The sequence below is a fragment of the Aotus nancymaae genome, unplaced genomic scaffold (genome assembly GCF_030222135.1).
Source record: "Aotus nancymaae isolate 86718 unplaced genomic scaffold, 86718_ANA_hifiasm-v0.15.2.pri h1tg000002l, whole genome shotgun sequence".
NCBI classification, from domain to species: Eukaryota; Metazoa; Chordata; class Mammalia; order Primates; family Aotidae; genus Aotus; species Aotus nancymaae.
Window position 1 is genome coordinate 9,114,167 of NW_026988413.1, and position 21,991 is coordinate 9,136,157.

General features: G+C 48.7%; 1 protein-coding gene across 1 annotated transcript in view; it reads right to left on the reverse strand.

Moving 5' to 3' along the window:
- LOC105711294 (zinc finger protein 282) overlaps window positions 1-21,991 on the reverse strand; it is a 28,492-nt gene that overhangs the window by 2,175 nt on the left and 4,326 nt on the right. The window contains 5 exon segments of the mRNA XM_064372404.1: window positions 4,677-4,790; window positions 5,990-6,103; window positions 8,215-8,334; window positions 11,853-11,972; window positions 12,504-12,630. Coding sequence (XP_064228474.1) covers window positions 4,677-4,790; window positions 5,990-6,103; window positions 8,215-8,334; window positions 11,853-11,972; window positions 12,504-12,630 — 595 coding nt within the window.

Genomic DNA, 21,991 nt, shown 5'->3' on the forward strand with positions numbered 1-21,991 from the left:
ATCCTCCTATATTCATTGCTGTTTGACTGAGACCTGTCCTTATGCGATACTCTTAAATAGACTGGGCCCAGCCCTCCCTCTTTGTCTCAAGCAAAATCGACCTGGCAGAGAACCATCTCTGCAGGATACTGGCCAGGTGCAGAGGCCAAAAGAATTCTCATCACCTCAGTGCGGGATGCCTGGGAAGGGGTATCCAAGCTCCAGGGCATCCCAGGAGATCGCTGTGGCCTCTGTGGGCATGGCACGAGGGCCTTTGCTTCTCCCTCTACCCAGTCCTGCTACTCTCACTCCTTCCCAGGTGTATTCCCAGAGGACTTGCAAAGAAACCATATGCACATAAACTCCCAGGGGCTGTTTCCCAGGAAACCAACCACAGACCGTCCTACTCTGATCATTCTTCCAGCCCAGTATGAGCCTCAATCCACATTTTCAACCTCCAACATTTTTCTGTCTGCCTGACCCAACCTGGCTCCCCAGGCCCGGTCACACAGGCGCTTGCTAGAGCACCGTGATTGCCTTTGCTCCTCTGCTGTGCCTGCCTGGAGAACTTCAGTCCTGTGACTGTACTCAGGTGGCTGAAAAACCACACAAGCTGGCCAGGCACAGTGGCTCATGCCCATAATCCTGGCATGCAGGGAGGCCACGGCAGGAGGTTTGCTTGAGCCCAGGAGTTTGAGAACAGCCTAGGCAACCTAGGGAGACCCCATCTCTACAAGAAACATTTAAAAATTAGCCAGGCATTGTGACACACACCTGTGGTCCCAACTACTCAGAAGACTGATGTGGGAGGATCATTTATTTCAGTGAGTGGTGATTGCACCACTGTACTCCGGCCTGGGTGACAGAGTGAGACCTTGTCTCAAAAAAAAAAAAAAAAAAAAACCCTCGAGGGGCCTCCACACAGCCTGGCAACCTGGCCCTGTCTCTAGTGGGTTTTACTTTTCCACTCTGGAATGATTACATCATCCTTCCTCCTCTACCCCGCCCCACCCCACCCCAGGCATGGCCAGGAGGGCTTCTCCCTTCCAGTCCCTGCTGGTAAGTGATTCATATGCAAGCAGGTAACCTAGCTATGCTCAGTGGTGTATGAGAAGTTTGCCGGGAGACTTCTGGAAAGATTTCCTTACTCCTTAGAGTGGCCTTTCCTGTGCACTCATGTCTGGATGTGACCCTTGGAGCAGCTGCAGCTGCCGTGCTACCAGCCTGGGGATGAAGCCACACCAACGATGGCCAGGCAAGGAGCTGGAAAGAACCTGGGTCCTTGCAAACATGCTGAGTCCTTGAATCAGCCTGAACCTGACCTACCTTAGGACTTCTAGTTAGGTAAGAGAAGAAATTTCTCTATTCTTTAAGGCAGTTCGAATCCGGGTTCTAAAGTAGTTGAAAGCATCCGACCAGAGACGATGGTCTAGTTATCTCCCATCTTAAAAGAACCCCCTCCCTAGCCCGTGTGGCCCCTGCCCCAGCTCCTCTCATCTCATGTCCATTCCCTTTCATAGCAAGATTCATCAACAGCATCGCACCTGCCCTTACCACTTCTTCACCTGCCATTCTTTTCAGATTATTCCAATGAGGCATGCACCCTTGCCATTCCACTGAAAAACTTTTAATTTTTGAGACTGAGTCTTGCTCTGTCACCGAGGCTAAAGTGCAGTGGCACAATCTCGGCTCACTGCAACCTCCACCTCCCAGGTTTAAGCAATTCTCCTGCCTCAGCCTCCCAAGTAGCTGGAATTATAGGCACCCACCACCACGCCTGGCTAGTTTTTGTATTTTTAATAGAGATGGAGTTTCACCCTGTTGGCCAGGCTGGTCTTGAACTCCTACGTCAGGTGATCCACCCGCCTTGGCCTCCCAAAGTGCTGGGATTATAGGCCTGAGCCACCACGCCCGGCCCTTCACTGCTGATTCTAAGTGCTTACAATACTGTATAGCACACAACAGGCACTAAGTAAATACCTGCTAAAAATATAGAAACTATGAAAGGTTGGAACCACTGTTTTAACCTAATGCAGTGAATAATTTGGGAATTTCAAGAGGGTGCTTCCACGTCATATTCTGTGGGCGCTGGCACCTGGGAAGGGTGGCCAGCTTCAGGATCTTGACCACCTCTCACTCCAGAAGCACCTGTTAGCCACTGGACTCCAGAGCCTAGACACACTTCCTGCTTCAGTGGAGGCACTGATGCACATTAACTTTGGGAAAACTGAATCTTCTTGTCTTACACTAACTGGCTGAGAGCAGACGCTCAGTACACACTCATTAATAAATAAATGCAGGAGTCCCTTTCACATGAATGTAATATCCAATCGGGTTGAGGTCTGCCTTCGAGTCAAACAGATACCAGTTCTTTCCTTCTTACATATCCCAGGGTGGAGAAGGAAGTCGGCAGGGTCTGCACTGAGTTCTGTACCCCAACTCTTCTCCCCTCCATTCCCTTTCCAGAAGACTCTTGCACGTAATATCAGGTCTATCATCCAGCTATCCCTGGCAACCACAATACTAGGGTTAGTTTTAAACCTCAAAGAAACCACAGATGAGATGCCAGTGTCAAATTTCAACACTGATAAGTAGGAAGCAGGCTCACTTTGGGAGAAAGAACAGAGGTTCTGGCAAGAGGCTTTTGTGACTGGGCAGGCAAGAGGACCATTTCTAGATACTCCTATCTCCCAAATTCTGTGCATTTCCTCCCAAATGCTACAGTTCAAAGGCCTCCCAAAGATAAAATAACATGGGCTGGGCCTGGTGGCTCCTGCCTGTAATCCCAGAGCTTTGGGAGGCCAAGGTGGAAGGATTGCTTGAGGCCAGGAGTTCAGACCAGCATGGGTAATATAGCAAGACCCTGTCTCTATAAAACATTTAAACAAATTAGTGAGGCACAGTGGTACATGCCTGTAGTCCCAGCTATTTGGGAAGCTGAGGCAGGAGGATCACTTGAGCCCAGGAGACCGAGGCTGCAGTGAGCCATGATCACACTACTGCACTCCAGCCTGAGCAGCAGAGTGAGGCCCTGTCTTAAACAAACAAACAACAACGACGACGACGAAGCAAATCATTCCAGGAGCCATCATATCCAAACTTAAGAAGGAAAATGGTTGGGTCCTTTGCAAATCCTTGCAAGTTTTCCATGGGCCTTCCTAGACTGCTTTCCACACAGCACAGGTCCCCAAGAAAAGGCTCCTCCAGGCCCACACACTCCTAGCCAACTTAGAAGAATCAGAAGATAGCACTGAGGGACAAAAAAGGGTTTGGCCAGAATTTCCTGGCCCCAGGTTAGAGGCTCTAGTTCCTATGCCGTCAGGGCCAGAGCTAGCAATGGTAGCCTACCAGCTATGGAGGAAGAGGTGGACCCGGCTTTTTCCTGGTACTCACCGCCAGCCTCCTGGCTTCCCCCTCTCATCCCACCAAGCCAGCAGTTACAAAGAGGATCGCTTCAATTCTATTTGAAATAGAGACATCCGTTGTTCCTAACTCATTCTTGCCAATTCCTCCAGGCCCACACTGGCTCTTCCAGAACTAAGTTTGTCTTACAGAGAGTGTGATCTGCTTGCCTGAGTTTGAAATGGCTGTTCAGAACCAGAAACAACCCATGTCCCTCTTCTCCTAAGTGGATTTTAAGCACTTTCAAGATGTCAGGACTGGGCGCGCGATCCCAGCACTTTGGGAAGCTGAGGTGGGTGGATCACCTGAGGTCAGGAGTTCAAGACCAGCCTGGCCAACACAGTGAAAGCCCATCTCTACTAAAAATTCAAAAATTAGTTGGGCATGGTGGCACACGCCTGTAATCTCAGCTACTCGGGAGGCTGAGGTGGAAGAATTGCTTGACCCTGGGAGGCGGAGGTTGCAGTGAGCCAAGATCATGCCAATGCACTCCAGTCTGGGCGACAGAGCAAGACTCTGTCTAAAAAAAAAAAAAAAAAAAAAAAGATCGCATGTGAGAACAGACACAAGGCAATGCCATGTGACAATGGGGTCTTGGAGAAACACATCTACAAGCCAAGGAGCACCAGAGGTTGCTGGCACCCACCAGAAACTGGGAGGGGCGAGGAAGGACTCCCCTGCAGACGTCAGAGGGAGCAGGGCCTGGCCCACCCCTTGATTTTGGACTTTTGACCTGTGCAACTGTGAAAGAATACGTTTCTATGTTTAAGCTGCCCAGCCTGTGGCACTTTGTTATGACAGCCCTTGGGAACTAATACAATATCACACTCCAAAAAGAACCGGGGGTGCCGGGCGCGGTGGCTCACGCCTGTAATCCCAGCACTTTGGGAGGCCGAGGCGGGTGGATCACGAGGTCAAGAGATCGAGACCATCCTGGTCAACATGGTGAAACCCCGTCTCTACTAAAAAATACAAAAAATTAGCTGGGCATGGTGGTGCGTGCCTGTAATCCTAGCTACTCAGGAGGCTGAGGCAGGAGAATTGCCTGAACCCAGGAGACGGAGGTTGTGGTGAACTGAGATCGCACCATTGCACTCCAGCCTGGGTAACAAGAGCGAAACTCTGTCTCCAAAAAAAAAAAGAACCGGGGCACTTTGGTGCAGAACTCTGAAAGGTTGCCATCAACAGAACATCACCCTGCGAGGAGTAAGCTAAGAAAAGCACCAGCCTTCGTCCAGGCCTCAGCTGTTCCACTCGAGGAGAAACCCTGGGGTCCAGGTGGGCACGATACTCACTAGGGCCAGAGTCTAATCCGAGCTCCCCGTCCATTGAGTCGCGTGGTCCCCATGGGTACGGCTGTTCCTCCTGCTTGATCCATGACAAAATGTCATGTGCTGAGATGAGAGACTCTGTTGTCATAGAAAGAAGGCAGTCTTAGATTTTGTCATTCCTACTGGGCCGCCCATCAAAGGTCTGAAAACCCTCCCACGCAGCAGCTGCAGCCTGCAGGGCATGTTTTGGGATCGGTGTTGCACTTCCAGGCCATCCTCCTTACCCTCGTTAAGTCCCTTCCTAAATGGACTCCGCTCCTCGCTGCATTTCGAGTTGGCCAAAAGCAGGCTCAGCCCAAGGTCTGTGCAGTGCGAGGGCCAGGATTAAAACCCAGATCTCCTGACTCTGCCACTTAACCCCAGAGGAAGACATGGGGCTGGGACAGGCCAGAGGAAAGTCCCAGATAACAGCCCACAGGGCCATGGCTAACGGGTATGACTCAGAAATCAGCGATGGCAGAGGCCGCAACCAGAGGTCATGGATAAGAACCATAGTGAAGCAGGAAGGCCCCACACTCCCTCTGCTCTGGGTCCCCTCAATTTCTCTATGGTGAAGTTGACAAAGTATAAGGAATCCTAGATTCAGCTTCTCATCCTCTCTCCCTGGTATGGTGCGTAGGATGAGACTTGTGTCCTAACTACCAGGCGATGACACTGGACTTCTCAGCTCCGCAAACACACAGACACACACAGGCCACGGGCAAGTGGAGCTTCCGTTTTCTTATGCCTCCCTGAATGCCTGGACCCTCCCAACTTTCTTGGGAAGCTTCTAACTAGTATTCACTCAAGAGAAATTCCAGAAAATGTAAATAATTTTCCGACACAGAAACACAGCTTCTAGATGTTTTTTGGTTGTTTTTATTGTTCAAAAATCAGTGTTGAATGGCTGGGTGCGGTGGCTCATGCCTGTAATCCCAGCACTTTCAGAGGCTGAGGCGGGCAGATCATTTGAGGTCAGGAGTTTGAGGCCAGCCTGTCCAACATGGTGAAACCCCAACTCTACCAAAAATACAAAAAATTAGCAGGGTGTGGTAGCGCACACCTGTAATTTCAGCTACTCAGGAAGCTGAGGTTTAAGAATCACTTAAACCTAGGAGGTGGAGGTTGCAGTGAGCTGAGATTGCACCACTGCACTCCAGCCTGAACAGAGCAAGACTCCATCTCAAAAAACCAGTGATTTTAGTATCAGTTGCATAGACATGACAAATTATTAATTTAATGATTCCTTTTGAAAAAATGCTGGTTGATCTCAGTATTCATTCTGGCCTTGTTCTCACCTGAATTGGGATCTGTGGGAATATCTCTGTCTGCCAAATCCTGCTGATCCCACACACACTGATGCTCCTCCTGTTTAATCCGAGACAAGAGGTCCTGGGCAGAAATTGGGGAGTCTAGTCGTGGGAACAAGAGCGGCAAAGGTGTTAGAAGATGCGAAATTGCCTGCAAGTTTGTGTTTTGAGTAAATCTCTGATTTCATGCAATTATCCTAAACATCAGGTACAATTATGGAAGTCTCATTAACTGCAGGTTGCAGTCAGCTTGGCCCCAATTAATGGAGCTTTTGCTGTACATAAGAGGATACTGTAGGGGAGTGACATCACAGTGACTTTAAGGAAGAGTCTTTCTGTGCTGCAGCAACTCGAATCTCCTTAGAACGAGGTTCCCATTCTGATGCTAAGACTACAATGGAAAGAGGTATTTCCTCTGGAAAGATGACATGTTCCAGAAAGCCTTTTTTTTTTTTTGAGACACAGTCTCACTCTGTTGCCCAGGCTGGAGTGCAATGGTGCAATCTTGGCTCACCACAACCTCCACCTCCTGGGTCCAAGCGATTCTCCTTCCTCAGCCTCCTGAGTAGCTGGGACTCCAGGCATGTGTCACCACGCCCGGCTGATTTTGTATTTTTAGTAGAGACAGGGTTTCTCCATGTTGGTCAGGCTGGTCTCGAACTCCCGACCTCAGGTGATCCACCCGCCTCAGCTTCCCAAAATGCCAGGATCACAGGTGTGAGCCACCATGTCCAGCCTATAGTTGTATATATTTATGGAGTATAGAAGTAAGAAAAAGACCCTATGTTTTCTTTCTTCTGCAGAGTCTTTGAAACCTAATTTACCCTTTACTGCCTTCTTATCTCTTAAAGACCTCGTTAAAGATCCTAATACTGTGATGCTTTCAAGGATCATGCCTGATGACAAGTGAATGGGCTTTCCTCTACCCAGACACTGTGATCACTTACCTGTGGGTGTGAGGCTCTGACTAAGGGGGGATGAGGTTTGTGGAGCTCTAACCTGGGGATAAGTAAAGGGCTACAGTATGTTAACATGTCTCATGATTGCTGATTTTATGTGTCAGCTTGGCTCGGCCACAGTACCTAGATATTTGGTCAAACATTATTTAGCAGTTTCTATGAAGGTTGAGATTGAACATGTAAGTCAGTGGACTTCGAGTCAAGCAGATTGCCCTCTATGAAATGGGCAGGCTTCATCCAACCAGCTGAAGGCCTAAGGAAAAAGATGGACCTTCTCCCCGCCTGCAGGCTCGAGCGGCCACAACAGCGCTTCCCTGGGTCTCTAACCTGCCGGCCTGCCCTGTAAATTTTGGACTTGCCAGCCTCCACAATCACGAGTCAATTCCTTAAAATAAAATAAATCTCTCTTTTACACACACATACACCACACACCCTTATGGGTCCTGTTTCTCTGGAGAACTCTGATACACACATCTGCTCTAACAGAGTTCTCACCTACAACAGAGTCTAGCTGCAATGCCAGCTAAGAGAGCTCCCTCACAGGACCGCAGGTATGCGGGTGCCTGGCACAGAGGTGGCAGCCCATAATTACAGCTCATGCCTGTAATCCCAGCACTTTGGGAGGCTGAGGTGGGTGGATCACAAGGTCAGGAGTTCAAGACCAGCTTGGCCAAGACAGTGAAACCCCATCTCTACTAAAAGTACAAAAATTAGCTGGGCATGGTGGTGGGTGCCTGTAATCTCAGGTACACGGGAGGCTGAGGCAGGGAACTGCTTGAACCCAGGAAGGGGAGGTTGCAGTGAGCTGAGATCACGCCACTGCCCTCCAGCCTGGGCAAAAGAGCCAAAGTCTATCTCAAAAAAAAAAAAAAAAAAAATGAAAGGCCTTCCTGGTCAGGGAACAACAGATCTTCCTGACCTCCCTGTTCCCCCACCCATGAAGCCTTATACTTAGTACTTCTGCCAGGATATTGTTTCTAAAGAGGAAGATGGAATAGTTAAAAATGGATAATAGGAGGAAGAGAGGAAACAGAACATGCTGACCCTAGGTATACCAGCAAATTGTCAATGCTGTTTGCCACGTCTGTGTCCCTGGAGGAATCCTGGCTCAGCCCAGTCCTGGATGCACAGCCCTTCCATTTTGAGCTCAGCCCTCTGGCCTGGCACACACGACAGCTAACTCTGGGGGCTGGCGGACCATGCTAACCCTCTCCCCGCCCCTCCCTGGTGTGGACGGCTGCCTGGCTCACTCACCAGTAATGGATTCCGTGGGGATAGCTCTTTCCTCCAGGCTGCGCTGACCCCGGACACACAGGGCTTCCTCGCGCTTCACCTGGGAGGACGCATCCTGTGCAGGAACCAGGGGCTCTGCTCCTGGGGACAGAGAATCACATTGCTTTGTGTCTTTTTTTCTGCGTGCTGGTCACCAGGACATTCTGGGCTCAGGAACATGGCTGACAGCCCTTGCCAGGGGAGAGTATGGGGGTCTCAGATTCCTGCTAGAGCCAGGGGGGATCCCTGAGGAGCAGAAGATCTCAGGAGCAGAGAGACAGCCAACATTCAGGAAAAAGGGCTAGGCAAGCAGCAAAATGAGGGGTGATGAGGCTGAACAGAGGATTCAGGAATAACCCAGAGCTGTGTAACGAGCTGGGTGCTAATCAGGACTGGGCCACAAGTTGGACCTCTCTGTGGGAGTAATTAGTCCTTGTTTGTCACCGCCATCAGAAAGAGCTGGCCAGGCTAAGGCCAGATGCACACACACACGTGTATATATATATGATTTGTAAGAAGCCAGGCAGGGCAACAAGGTACAACCAAGCTCTATTGTTGGAGAGAATGCACAGCCTCCTTACACAGTCAGTCTCACAGTCACCAACAGGTTCTTGGAAACTGAGTTCAAATGAAATGACACATGGCAGATCCTCAAATAACGTCATTTCCTTCTGTGGCGTTTAGTTATGACACTGACAAGAAAGAAAAATTGGTTGTTTTATGTCATTTCAAAGCCACAGTTTCAGAGACCCCATCAATGACATGAAGTGAAGACTCACGGTGCGTAAAAGACAATGACGCAGCCTCTGCACAGAAGCCCAGCATGCAACAAACAGGGCCGCTGCAAGAGGAGGCTCTGGCACCAGGAAAGAGATAGGACAAAGATTCTGAAGACTGGGATCCTGGTTTCAACTCTGCCACCAACTCAGTGGATGAGTCATTCAACCTCTCTGGGTTCTGGTCTACTCTTTTCATCTACAAAAAGGACACAGTGATCCCTAGTCTATCTCATGCTCAGTGATGGTTTGATAACCAACTGAAACTGTTGAGATTACACTGCTTCTGATGTAAAAAGCTACCACATAAGACTAGGTGCTGTCACCACCACTGCTGAGCTGAAACTTCTGCAGCGCTTTATGAAGACAAGAAAGGAGCCATTGAGAGGAAACGTGCGGGACAGGCAAGCCCATAGACACGGACAGTTGATTAGCGGTTGCCAGGGGCTGGTGGGGAGGGGAGCAGGGAGGAACTGCTTATGGGTGTGGAGTTTCTTTTTTTTCTTTCTTTCTTCTTTTTTTTTTTTTTTTTGAGATAAGATCTACCTCTGTAGCCCAGGTTAGAGAGCAGTGGCACGATCTTGGCTCACTGCAATCTCTCTGCCTCCTGGGTTCAAGCGATTCTCCTGCCTCAGCCTCCTGAGTAGCTGGGATTACAGGTGCACACCACCACACCCTACGAATTTTTTTATATTTTTCAGTAGAGATGGGGTTTCACCATGTTGAGCAGGCTGGTCTTGAACTCCCGACCTCACGTAATCTGCCCACCTTGGCCTCCCAAAGTGCTAGGATTACAGGTGTGAGCCACTGTGCCTGACCAGGTGCGGGATTTCTTATGATAGAAATGTTCTGAAATTAGATAGTGATTCTGGTTGCATGACTCTGTGAGCCACTGAATTGCATTCTTTAAAACAGTAAATGTGATGGTCTGTAAATCAAATCTCAATAGAAAGGAAAGATTGGGAACAGGGGTTGTGGGGGAGACTGTGGCCTTGAGAGCTGCTTTCTAAGGTGAGTTTCATGAAAATGTTCTCCACTTAAAAACAAGAGAGGACGACGGCTGGGCGCGGTGACTCACACCTAAAATCCCAGCACTTTGGGAGGCCGAAGTGGGTGGATCACCTGATGTCAGGAGTTCGAGCCTGGCTAACATAGTGAAACCCCATCTCTACTAAAAATACAAAAATTAGCTGGGTGTGGTAGCAGGCACCTGTAATCCCAACTACTACGGAAGCTGAGACAGGAGAATCGCTTGAATCCAGGAGGCAGAAGTTGCAGTAAGCCAAGACTGTGCCATTGCACTACAGCCTGGGCAACAAGAAAGAAACTCTGTCTCAAAAAAAAAAACAAAGGAGGACACGGTCAGGTGCAGTGGCTCACACCTGTAATCCCAGCACTTTGGAAGGCCAAGGCAGGTGGATCACTTGAGGTCAGGAGTTCAAGACCAGCCTGGCAACCACGGTGAAACCTCATCTCTACTAAAAATACAAAAAATAAGCCAGGCATGGTGGTGGGTGCCTGTAATCCCAGCTACTCAGGAGGCTGAGGCAGGAGAATCACGTGAACCCAGGAGGTGGAGGTTGCAGTGAGCCAAGACCACACCACCACTGCACTCCAGTCTGGGTGACAGAGCAAGACTCCATCTCAAAGTAACAAAAAACAGACAAAAAAAAAAAAAAAAGGGAGGACAGAGGGCCCAGACAGGCAAAAGTTCCTCCAATGAGGCAGAGAACACAGTTTGAGCACCAGATTTCACCTAGTCCAACAATGCTTAGGAGGACAGGGCCCCAGGAAAGATCTCCAAGGCAGAGGCAGGCCTAGAACCCTAGTGCCTTCCACCCCAGCAAGAGCTCAAGTGTGTGGCTGGGTACGATGGCTCACACCTGTAATCCCAGCACTCTGGGAAGTGGGCAGATCACAAGATCAGGAGTTCAAGACCTGCCTGACCAACATGATAAAACCCTGTCTCTACCAAAAATACAAAATTTAAAATAAAAATACAAAAATTAGCTGGGTGTGGTGGCACGCACCTGTAATCCCAGCTACTCAGGAGGCTGAGGCAGGAGAATTGCTTGAACCCAGGAGGCAGAGGTTGCAGTGAGCTGAGATCGCCCCACTGCACTCCAGCCTGGGCGTGGTGGCGCGCGCCTGTAATCCCAGCTACTCGGGAGGCTGAGGCAGGAGAATTGCTTGAACCCAGGAGGCAGAGGTTGCAGTGAGCTGAGATCGCCCCACTGCACTCCAGCCTGGGCAACAGAGTAAGACTCCATCTCAGAAAAAAAAGCTCATCAAGTGTGATGTGCTCAGGGCCCCAATTTCCTCAGGCTAAGATTCCTTCTCCGGTGAGGCCAGAGCCTTGCCAGGTGAGCCTGCAGGTGAGCCGCGTGTGTTGGCCGAAGAATGAGGTGATGATGCTGCATGTTAGGCCAAGCATTAAGCAATGGTCAGGGCGAAACCCTGCATCTGCCTCACACTCCTTTTCACCTCCTCTGTCAGCCTCTCTGAGCCCAGGCCCGGGGCCTCTCTCTGCAGTTCCACATCAGGCCTGGGCGATAGCATTAGCCTAAGCCCTTCCTGTCTCTCCACTCAGCTTACCTGTGAGTCCAGAGCTACGTGGCTTTAACAAACCCAAAGACAAATATCCATGGTGCTATTTTGAGCCCTGAGATCTCTCCCTGTAAGTGACCACTGAATTTCAATTCCAGCCGAACTGGCCCCTGGGAGCCACCCAAGAGCCTCGCCCCGTGGTGCACACACAGGGGTGCCTCCCACAGCAGCATGTGGGCAGCCGGCTCTCCTCTCCCTGCCTTCCCTGGACCCCGCACTTACTTCCACTGCCATCACCTGCGTCAGGATCCATTGGGATTTCTCTCTCTTCAGGGTGGCGCTGCTCCCACACACACGGCTCTTCCCTGGGCTCAGCCTGGGCCGGAGCATCTGGCTTGGGGACTGGGCCGTCCGCATCTAGAAGTGAGGAGGAGGGAGGGAAGGACTGTGTGAAGTTGACCAACGCGTCCAGCAAGGGGACGGGAGAACTCTCCGCTACCCCAACACCCCCCTCCACCTGAGTGTCCCTCTTCAGCAGTTATGCGAGTTAGGTGGGTAACCTCTTATAAAGAACCTTGAAAATGACTTGACAGATTCCTACGTTTCTACTGTAGAAAGACCTGGTCTCTGGAAGCCAGCAACAGACCGACTATGGCTTACCCCGGGCTGCTGGGATGTGGTGCATGGTGAGGTGCACGTGCTGTGTTACTGTAATCCAGCATGGTAGGGGCGTAATGCTGAATTCTATGGCAATGGGCCCTGTTACTGGGTTTTACATTTTTATCCTACTGTAAACTGTTCTATCCTACTAGTATGGTAAGCAAAAGGTTTCCTGAGTTTCCATTACGTAAAAACATGAAACAACCTGCCCCGGCAGTGTTAACGTGGACTGACAAGCATTTCACAACTCTCTGCAGAGACAGCTCACCGAAGAGAGGGTGTCCTTACCCAGGGACATCAGGGTTTTGTAGTTCTCCTTAACAAGGTTGTTATAAAGCTCCTTCTGCCATTCGTCCAGGTTCTTCCACTCGTCCTCGGAGAAGTACACAGCAATGTCGACAAAAGTCACTGGAACCTGAGTCAACAAGCGGGTTAATCTAGCGCCTCCTGCCTGCTCCTTCCCGCCACCTCCCTCCTCTTCTCCTGCGGGCCACAGGACCCACTCCCCGCCAGAGCCCGGCCTTTGCTCTCCGTGGTTCCCCAGTTCTGAACATCCATCTCAATGGAATCAGTCCTCTCTGTCCCAGACCTTCTTGTGCTTTCAATAACATGGATGGTCAACTCTGCCATTTTAGAAAAAGCATTTAGCCGCCTCCTTTATTATTTCTCTTTTAGGACAACTGGATACCTGAGGGTAAAGAGCAGTCAATGTGCTTCTTTTGGTATTCAGGGTGACAGAGGGGTGGCAGGTTCTCAGAGTGGGTATCCATGAGCCAGGTAGAGTAAAACCTGGTTACCAAACCTGTATTTCAGGTCAGGTCACCTCTGTGTACACAGTTACCTCTTTGTAGGCAACACATGTAAAATCTAAAGGCCTGTGCTAAGGTTCAGGACCTGGGTCAACTTCATTCACTGCTCTAACTCGATCATCAAGGAGCACACAGTAGAGAATCAATAAGAACTCGAGTGTGCTGTTCAGTGAGTGCCAATACCAGGAAGCCCCACTGCAGCCCGAGTCATTGCGTGGTGTCAGTCACTTGTCAGACTGATGACAAGTGTGTTGGGATCAGTTACAGAAAGCTGATTTCAGTTTGCAAAGATCTGCATCCACACTCACTTCAGCCACTCGCCAGCACGACCTCAACTTGGACCGAATTGCCCAAAATCGTTTCACTTCCATGACTTTGATAACTAAACTTCCTTCTGTGGACACACATGCTTCCCTCTTACCACTTTTGCATTCTGACTAAACCAGCCTTTCACTCTCACCCTGAAATCCAACCCCTCAGTCCTCCCCCATCCCATCATCACAAATCTGCATTTACAGGGCCAGAGCTGGCCTGTATGGTACCTGGGGGTGAATTAGAAACAGCCAGCCCAGTCAGGAGCACGGCTACCGCTACTCAGCATGGTGAGCGGGGAGCACCGAGAAATGTCAGCCCTTTTACCAGGTGCTTGTAACTCTGAGGGTGCCCTGCGCAGGTGCGATGCCTAAACCTCAGCGCCATGGCCCCATCTGTATGGACTGACGACTCACCATCCACCTTTCCAATCAGAATTAGAACCTGTAATTCCTGGACCTTCCATCAGATGCAGGCAAAGCCCCAACCAGGAAAAATTAATACAGATCCTGTTCTTCATTTTATTTTATTTTTTGAGACAGAGTCTTGCTCTGTCGCCAGGCTGTACTGCAATGGTGTGATCTTAGCCCACTGCAACCTCTGCCTAACAGGTTCAAGTGATTCCCTTGCCTCAGCCTCCCAAGTAGCTGGGACTACAGGTATGCACCATCACACCCAGCAGTTTTTTTTGTTTTTTGTTTTTTTTAGTAGAGATGGGGTTCCACCACACCCAGTTATTTATTTATTTATTTATTTGTATTTTAGTAGAGACAGTGTTTCACCATGTTGACCAGGATGGTCTCAGTCTCCTGACTTTGTAATCCGCCCACCTCAGTCTCCCAAAGTGCTGGGATTACAGGCATGAGGCACAGCACCCAGCCCCCTTTCTTTACTTGAATTCTCTGTTGCTGGAACTCCGCAGAAGACACCCACCACCAATTCATACCGCTGTCTCACGGCTGCTTCAGAAGCTTCTTGTTGGTGTCTTGCTGACACCTTGCTATGTTCCCCGGGGGGCTTGTTTCAAACGTTACATTCTCCCAGACCTGTAAGTGACCTCCCACATCTGTCTGTCTTTGATCTCAGGTAGGCACCAGCAAACTCCTTCCTTCCCCTCTCCTTGTCAAATCCAAGGCTGCTGGTATGTGGTCTTCACCTGTCCTCCACCCCCTGCCTGTGAATCTTAATCCAAACAATCCTTCCTCATCTACATTGACAGTTTCTCCCTCTCCACCAGCTCCGGCCCTTCAGGGTCATTCCAACCTCAGAAAAACCTTCCCTCAACGCTGCTCCTTCGGCTCACCCTGCCATCCCACTTCACTGGGAACTTCCAGAGTCTGTTTTTCCCTGTTCATGATCTACTTATTCTTTACCCCCTTAGACTCTGCCTCTGTACCCTCCATTCTCTGAAACCACACCCTGGAAGATGATCAGTGACCTTCTGTTGAAATCCTCACCATTTCTGATCTCTTTGAAAGGTCAGATCGTCTTTCTAGAATTTTCTCTTGCCTGGTTCCCGTAACTATGTTGCCTCCTGTCCATCTGGCACATGTCTTCTTTACTTTTTCCTCTTCCTCCCCCAAGATCAAGACTCTGTCCTCACCCTTTCCTGTTTCTTCACTTTTCCCTTGGCAATTTCATTCTTTCACTTCAGCTGTTATTACTTTGCAAATGACACCGTTCAACTTTCCTTGCTCCCTTCAAAGTTCCACAGCCTTCAGAGTAGCTCCATTTAATCATCTTTAAGTACCTCAGACTAAATGCATTTAAAGCCAGGTTCACTATCTTTTTTTTTTTTTTTTTTTTTTTTTGTGAGACAGGGTCTCCCTCTATCACCCAGGCTCAACTACAGTAGCAGGATCTCAGCTCACTGCAGCCTGGACCTCCTGGGCTCAAGTGATCCTCCCACCTCAGCCTCCCAAATATCTGGGGCTACAGGTGTGGGCCATTGTGCCCAGCTAATTTTTTAAATTTTTTATAGAGATGGGGGTCCCGCCATGTTGCCCAGGCTGGTCTCAAACTCTTGGGCTCAAGCAATTCTCTTGCTTCAGCTGCCTAAGTACTGAGATCCAGGCATGAGCCACTTTGCCTGGCCCAGGTCCATTATATTTTCCAACATCCCAACTCTTATCCCTCATTTCACCAGTTCTATAGAGGAGTAAAACTCTGGAATCACATTCTTACCACTACAAACAGACACCACTTTTAAAAAACTTCACTGTGAGCCACGTGCAGTGGCTCATGCCAGGAATTCAAGCGCATGAGTGGATTATTTGAGATCAGGAGTTCAAGACCAGCCTAGTCAACATGGTGAAACCCCCTCGCTACTAAAAATACAAAAATTAGCCAGGTGTGGTGGTGGGTACCTGTAGTCCCAGGTACTTGGGAGGCTGAGGCTAAAGCAGGAGAATTGCTTGAACCCAGGAGGTGGAGGTGGCAGTGAGCCGAGATGGCACCACTCCAGCCTGAGTGACAGAGCAAGACTCCATCTCAAAAAAAAAAACTTCACTGTAACAGGATGCAGCAGAAATCTGTGATATAGTCTGAGACTGCAGGGAGCCTATGGTCTAGCTGGATAGAAAAGAATATCCACGAATTAGCTATGACTCAATCAATCAACAGATACAACAGAATCCAGCAGGCACAAAGGATCTGGAACACTGTGCTTCCTTCAGTCTGACAGATGAAGAGAATGCATCTAGCTTGCCCAAGAGTGCACGAATTATAGCTCTGCTAGCAAGATTAATTACATTCTTGTGGTGTTCTATGGTTGTGGTGGTCCTTAATTAGATCTAGTCTTAACTAATTGAGAGACTGAGGTAAAAGGATTGTAGAAGAATATGTCCACAAATTCTTTGACAGTCTCTTTTTTTTTTGAGATGGAGTCTCACTCTGTCACCCAGGCTGGAGCGCAGTGGCTCAATCTCGGCTCACTGTAACCTCTGCCTCCCGGGTTCAAGTGATTCTCCTGCCTCAACCTCCTGAGTAGCTGGGATTACAGGCACCCACCACCATGCCTGGCTAATTTTTGTATTTTCAGTAGAGACGGGGTTTCACCATTTGGTCAGGATAATCTTGAACTCCTGACCTTGTGATCAGCCCACCTCAGCCTCCCAAAGTGCTGGGATTACAGACATGAGCCACTGTGCCCGGCTGAAAGTCTTTTCAATAGGTAGAGCCTAATTCTTCTCCCCTTCAGTGTGGGCAAGATTTGTGACTTGCTTCTAACAAATCAATGAAGAAGTGACAGTGTGGACCTTCTGAAACAAGGTCATAAAAGACACTGCAGCTTCCATCTTGGTCTCTCCCTCTTGACTCACTCCCTATGGGGAGCACTGGCTGCTAAGCTATGAGGATGCTCAAGCAGTCCTAGGGGGAGGTCCACATTCTGAGGAACTGAGGCCTCCCACCAATGGCCAAGTGAGTGAGCTATGCTGGAATCAGGCTTTCCAGCCCCAGTCAAGCCTTCAGATAACTGCTGCACCACTCAACAGTGTGAGTGTAATCTTACGGGGCTCTGAGCCAGAACCACTCACCTAAGGGGCTCCCCAATTTGTGACCCACAGAAACAGTGAGATGATAAATAGTTATTTTTTTAGGCTAGGCTGCTACGTTTTGGGGTAGTCATATAGCAATAGGTAACTAACACAATAATCTACATAATGTTTTCCCACAAACAAAATTAATCCTCACAACTCCATGAAGTAAGCACATTATCATCTTCATTTTATTGATAATAACCCTGAAATTCAGATAAACCAGCTGGGAATTTACTCAATTGTTTATACTTCACTTTCTTCAAAAGAGGAATTGAGGAGGCTCAGAAACAACAAAAAACACTTTTGACTAATGATAGGAAAATCAGTATAAGCAGGCCTCATGCAGTGGCTCAGCCTATAATCCCAGCACTTTGGGAAGCCCAGGCAGGAAGACAGCTTGAACCCAGAAGTTCAAGACCAGCCTCAGCAACATATCAAGACCCTGTCACTACAAAAAATAAAAATAAATCAAAAACTTAACTGGATGTGGTGGCATGTGCCTGTAGTCCTGATTGAGAGACTGAGGTGGAAAAATTGCTTGAGCCCAGGCGTTCAAGGCTGTATGAGCCATGATTGTACAACTGTACTCCAGCCTGGACGACAATGTGAGACCGTCCCAAAAAACTAAAAAAGAAAACCAGTATGTAGCCAAGTCAGGATTTAAATCCAAGTTCTCTGATTCCAGACCCTAAAACCATTTCATTATTCCGTAAGAGCCTTTGTCAAGTCTCCTCTAACGCCTAATCCAACGCACAGAACACATCACGGTGCTCCACAAAGATATGAGCTGAGACACACAGTACAGACAGGGCAGTGTGTGCGAAGATGCTGATGGTGCTAGACAAGCGACATACGCAAGACCACCCTAAAAACCAGCCTCTGTGGCTGTAGTGCCAGGAAGTGTTTTGCAGAGGAGCCAGAGCCACCGTTACAACTAAGTTCTCTGAAGCCTCCATAAGTAATGTCAAACAACTCCTCTGGCAAAGTCACTGGGTTGGTTGCCTCAGCAGACAGAGACATACAAGACCCGGTCCCTGCCAGGAAGCTGTTAGCTCTCCAGTTGGAGAGAGACAGCCACAAACATTTTTGGCATACAAGCCAAAGCCAGTTACCGTTCCAGGCACAGGGATACAGCAGATAACCAAGCAGAATCTACACTCTGGTTGGGGGAAACCGACCAAGAAGACAAAAAAGGAATATTATATTTAAGAATAATATCTTTTTTTTTTTGAGATGGAGTCTCGCTCTGTCACTCAGGCTGGAGTGCAGGGGTGCAATCTCAGCTCACTGCAACCTCTGCCTCCTGGGTTCAAGCAATTCTCCTGCCTCAGCCTCCTGAGTAGCTGGGATTACAGGTGCCCGCCACCACGCCTGGCTAATTTTTTCATATTTTTAGTAGAGACGGGGTTTCACCATCTTGGCCAGGCTTGTCTTAAAACTTCTGATCTTGGGATCCACCCGCCTTGGCCTCCCAAAGTGCTGGGATTACAGGCATGAGCCACCACGCCCAGCCAAGAATAATATCTTAAAGCCAGGCACAGTGGCTCACGCCTGTAATCCCAACACTTTGGGAGGCTGAGGTGCATGGATCACTTGAGGTCAGGAATTTGAGACCAGCCTGGACAACATGGTGAAACCCCATCTCTACTAAAAAATACAAAAGTTAGACCGGGTGCAGTGGCTCATGCCTGTAATCCCAGCACTTTAGGAGGCCAAGGCAGGAGGATCATGAGGTCAGGAGATTGAGACCATCCTGGCCAATGTGGTGAAACCCCGTCTCTACTAAAAATACAAAAAGTAGACAAGCGTGGTGGCGCACGCCTGTAGTTCCAGTTACTCAGGAGGCTGAGGCAGAAGATTTGCTTGAACCCGGGAGGCAGAGGTTGCAGTGAGCAGATATCACACCACTGCACTCCAGCCTGGCAACAGAACGAGACTCTGTCTCAAAAAGAAAAATACAAAAATTAGCTGCTCGTGGTGGTGCACGTCTGTAATCCCAACTACTCGGGAGGATGAGGCAGGAGAATCACTTGAACCTGGGAAGCAGAGGTTGCAATGAGCCAAGATTGCACCACTGCACTCCAGCCTGGGTGACAGAGTGAAACTGTCTCATTTAAAAAAAAAAAAAAAAGAACATTTTAAATATTTAAGATGCCAATGGCAAAAGTGCTTTGGAGAAAATGTGAGTAGGGGCAGGGAGAAGAGCATGCTGGAGGGATGTGATTCTTTTATATTGGATAGCCATGGAAGGGCACGCTGAAGAAGTCACACCTGAGCAGACCCTGATGGAAGAGGGGGCGAAGACAGCCATGCAGATATTCAGGGCAGGAACTTCTCAGTCGAGAGTCCCTGAGCTGGGGGCATGTGTGGTGTGCAGGCAGAGCAGTGCAGATGGGAGCAGGCAGGAAGGAGCAGATGGAGAGGAGAGGAGGTCAGAGAGGCAGGGGAAGAGAGTGCGGGTCATAAACAGACATGGGTTTTTATTCTAATCAGATAGGAAGCCATTTGGGAGGTGTTTTTTGGTTTTTTTGAGACAGATTCTTGCTCTGTCATCCAGGCTGGAGTGTAGTGGCATGATCTCAGCTCACTGCAGCCTCCACCTCCCAGGTTCAAGAGATTCTCGTGCCTCAGCCTCTTGAGTAGCTGGGATTACAGGTGCCCACCACCACGATCAGCTAATTTTTGTAGAGACCAGCTAATTAGTAGAGACGGGGTTTCACCATGTTGGCTAGGTTGGTCTTGAACTCCTGACCTCAAGTGAGCCGCCTGCCTCAGCCTTCTTCCAAAGTGCTGGGGTTACGGGCATGAGCCACTGTGCCCGGCTATTCGGGAGGTTTAAGCAGAAGTGTGATATGACTGCTTCACATTTTCAAAGGATCACTCTGGCTGCAGTGTTGAGAAGACTGTATGGGTGGGGGGACAAGGATGAAGACAAGGACAACCAGCAGGAGGCCATGGCACAAATCAGATGAAAGACGATGGTGCCTAAGATCAGACGACGGCATGGGAGTGGAGGTGGCGAGGAATGGCCAGGTTGTGGATACATTTTGAAGAAAAATCAGATGGTATTTACTAATAGATTAGATGTAGAGTATGAGAGAGAGGGGAGACAAATATGACTCCAAGGCTTCGGCCTGAGCACTTGAAAGGAGGGAACCATCCGTCATCATCGGCGATGAGGACTTCAGGTAGAACAGGTCTCAGGCAAGAGATCCGCAGTTCACTTTGGTCATGTGAAATCTAAGAGATTTACTGACATCCAAATGAATTAATAGGTAGGACTGTGAATCTGGCATTCCAGAAAGAAAGCTGGGCAAGATATAGAAAGAAAGGGGGCATGGGAGGAAAAGAATCTATTTGGGAGGTGACAGCATACAGATTGCTTCCAATCCTGTGAGAACAGCTAGGTGTGGTGGCTCACACCTGTAATCCCAGCACTTTGGGAGACCAAAGCAGGAGGATCACCTGAGGTCAGGAGTTCAAGACAAGGCTGGCCAACATGGTAAAACCCCGTCTCTACTAAAAATACAAAAAATTAGCCAGGCATGGTGGCGGGTGCCTGTAATCCCAACTACTCAGGAGGCTGAGGCAGGAGAATCACTTGAACCCAGGAGGCAGAGGTTGCAGTGAGCCAAGATAGCACCACTGCACTCCAGCCTGGGCGACAAGAACAAGACTCCTTCTCAAAAAAAAAGACTGTGAAATAGGACGCAGTCATGAAGAAGCAGAGTGAATAAAGAGCAAAAGGCCAAGATGGAGCTCTGGCCCACACCATGCATTAGGAAGTTGGCAAAAGGAGGCAAAATCGGCAAACAGTGAGACAGAGAAGCTGGTGAGGTAGGAAAAGAATCAAGAGAGAGAGGTGTCCCAGAAGCCATGGCAAGGGGTTTCAAGGAGAGAGTGGTCACTTACACACAATGCTGCTGACTGGGCAGGGAAAATGAAGACTAAGAGGCAACCGCTGGCTGTAACCCCACGAGCATCATTAGTAAGCAAAGGCCTTGTAAATATGTAGGGCATACTTGGGGGAAATAAAGAGAAAAAAAAAAGAGTAAGCAAAGGCCTGATCAGAGTGCATTCCAGAGAGAAAGATCCAGCTACCAATCAGCTGGAATACTGAGAATAGAGGAACATGTTAAATGAGACCACAGGGGACGCAATCAGCAGAATCCAGACAGTGAGATGCTTAACAGGACAGATGGCCCAATTCCTTCCAGATAAACTGAAAGGAAAAATAAAAGATGGAGGAGACGCCTGCAGATTTAAAAAGACTTAAGAGACATCTCAAACATAATGTGTGGATGTTATTTAAATCCTAATTCAAACAAAAATCTTTTTTTAAAAAACGGAGGGCCAGGCATGGTAGCTCACACCTGTAATCCCAGCATTTTGGGAGGCCGAGGCAGGTGGATGAGGTCAGGAGTTCGAGACCAGCCTGGCCAAGATGGTGAAACCCCGTCTATATGAAAAATAAAAAAAGTTAGCTGGGCGTGGTGGCACATGCCTGTAGTCCCAGCTACTTGGGAGGCTGAGGCAGAAGAATCACCTGAACCCAGGAGGTGGAGGTAGCAGTGAGCCAAGATCATGCCACTGCACTCCAGGCTGAGCGACAGAGTGAGACTGTCAAAAAAAAAAAGGAGGGGGATAAAAAAAGAAAACAAAATAAAAAATGGAAACAACTAAAAATCTAATCATTGTCTAGATAGTGATCTAGGCTCAAGCTTTTCCTATGGTAGTGGTGGTAATAACATTGAGGTTATCACTTTTTAAAAAAATTCCTTACCTTTTAAGCTAATACTGAAATATTTGCAAAGGAAATTACTGATTTCTGGGGTTTGCTTCAAAATAAAATGGGAATGGGGAAGTGGACAGGGATTTAGGTGAAACTAGATTGGCCAAGAATTGACAGCTAATGAAGCCGGATGGTGGGTACATGGGGGCCCATTATACTATTCTATCTACTTTTCTTTGAATATTTTATAATAAAGAGAAAGGGAAATGGGAGGGAAGGAGAGAAAATGGGGAAGAAGGAATTGGAGATAAGTACAGACAACACTTTCAAGGGATCCTGCTCTAAAGAGGAGTGGAGAAATGAGGCACCAATACAGGAGGATGC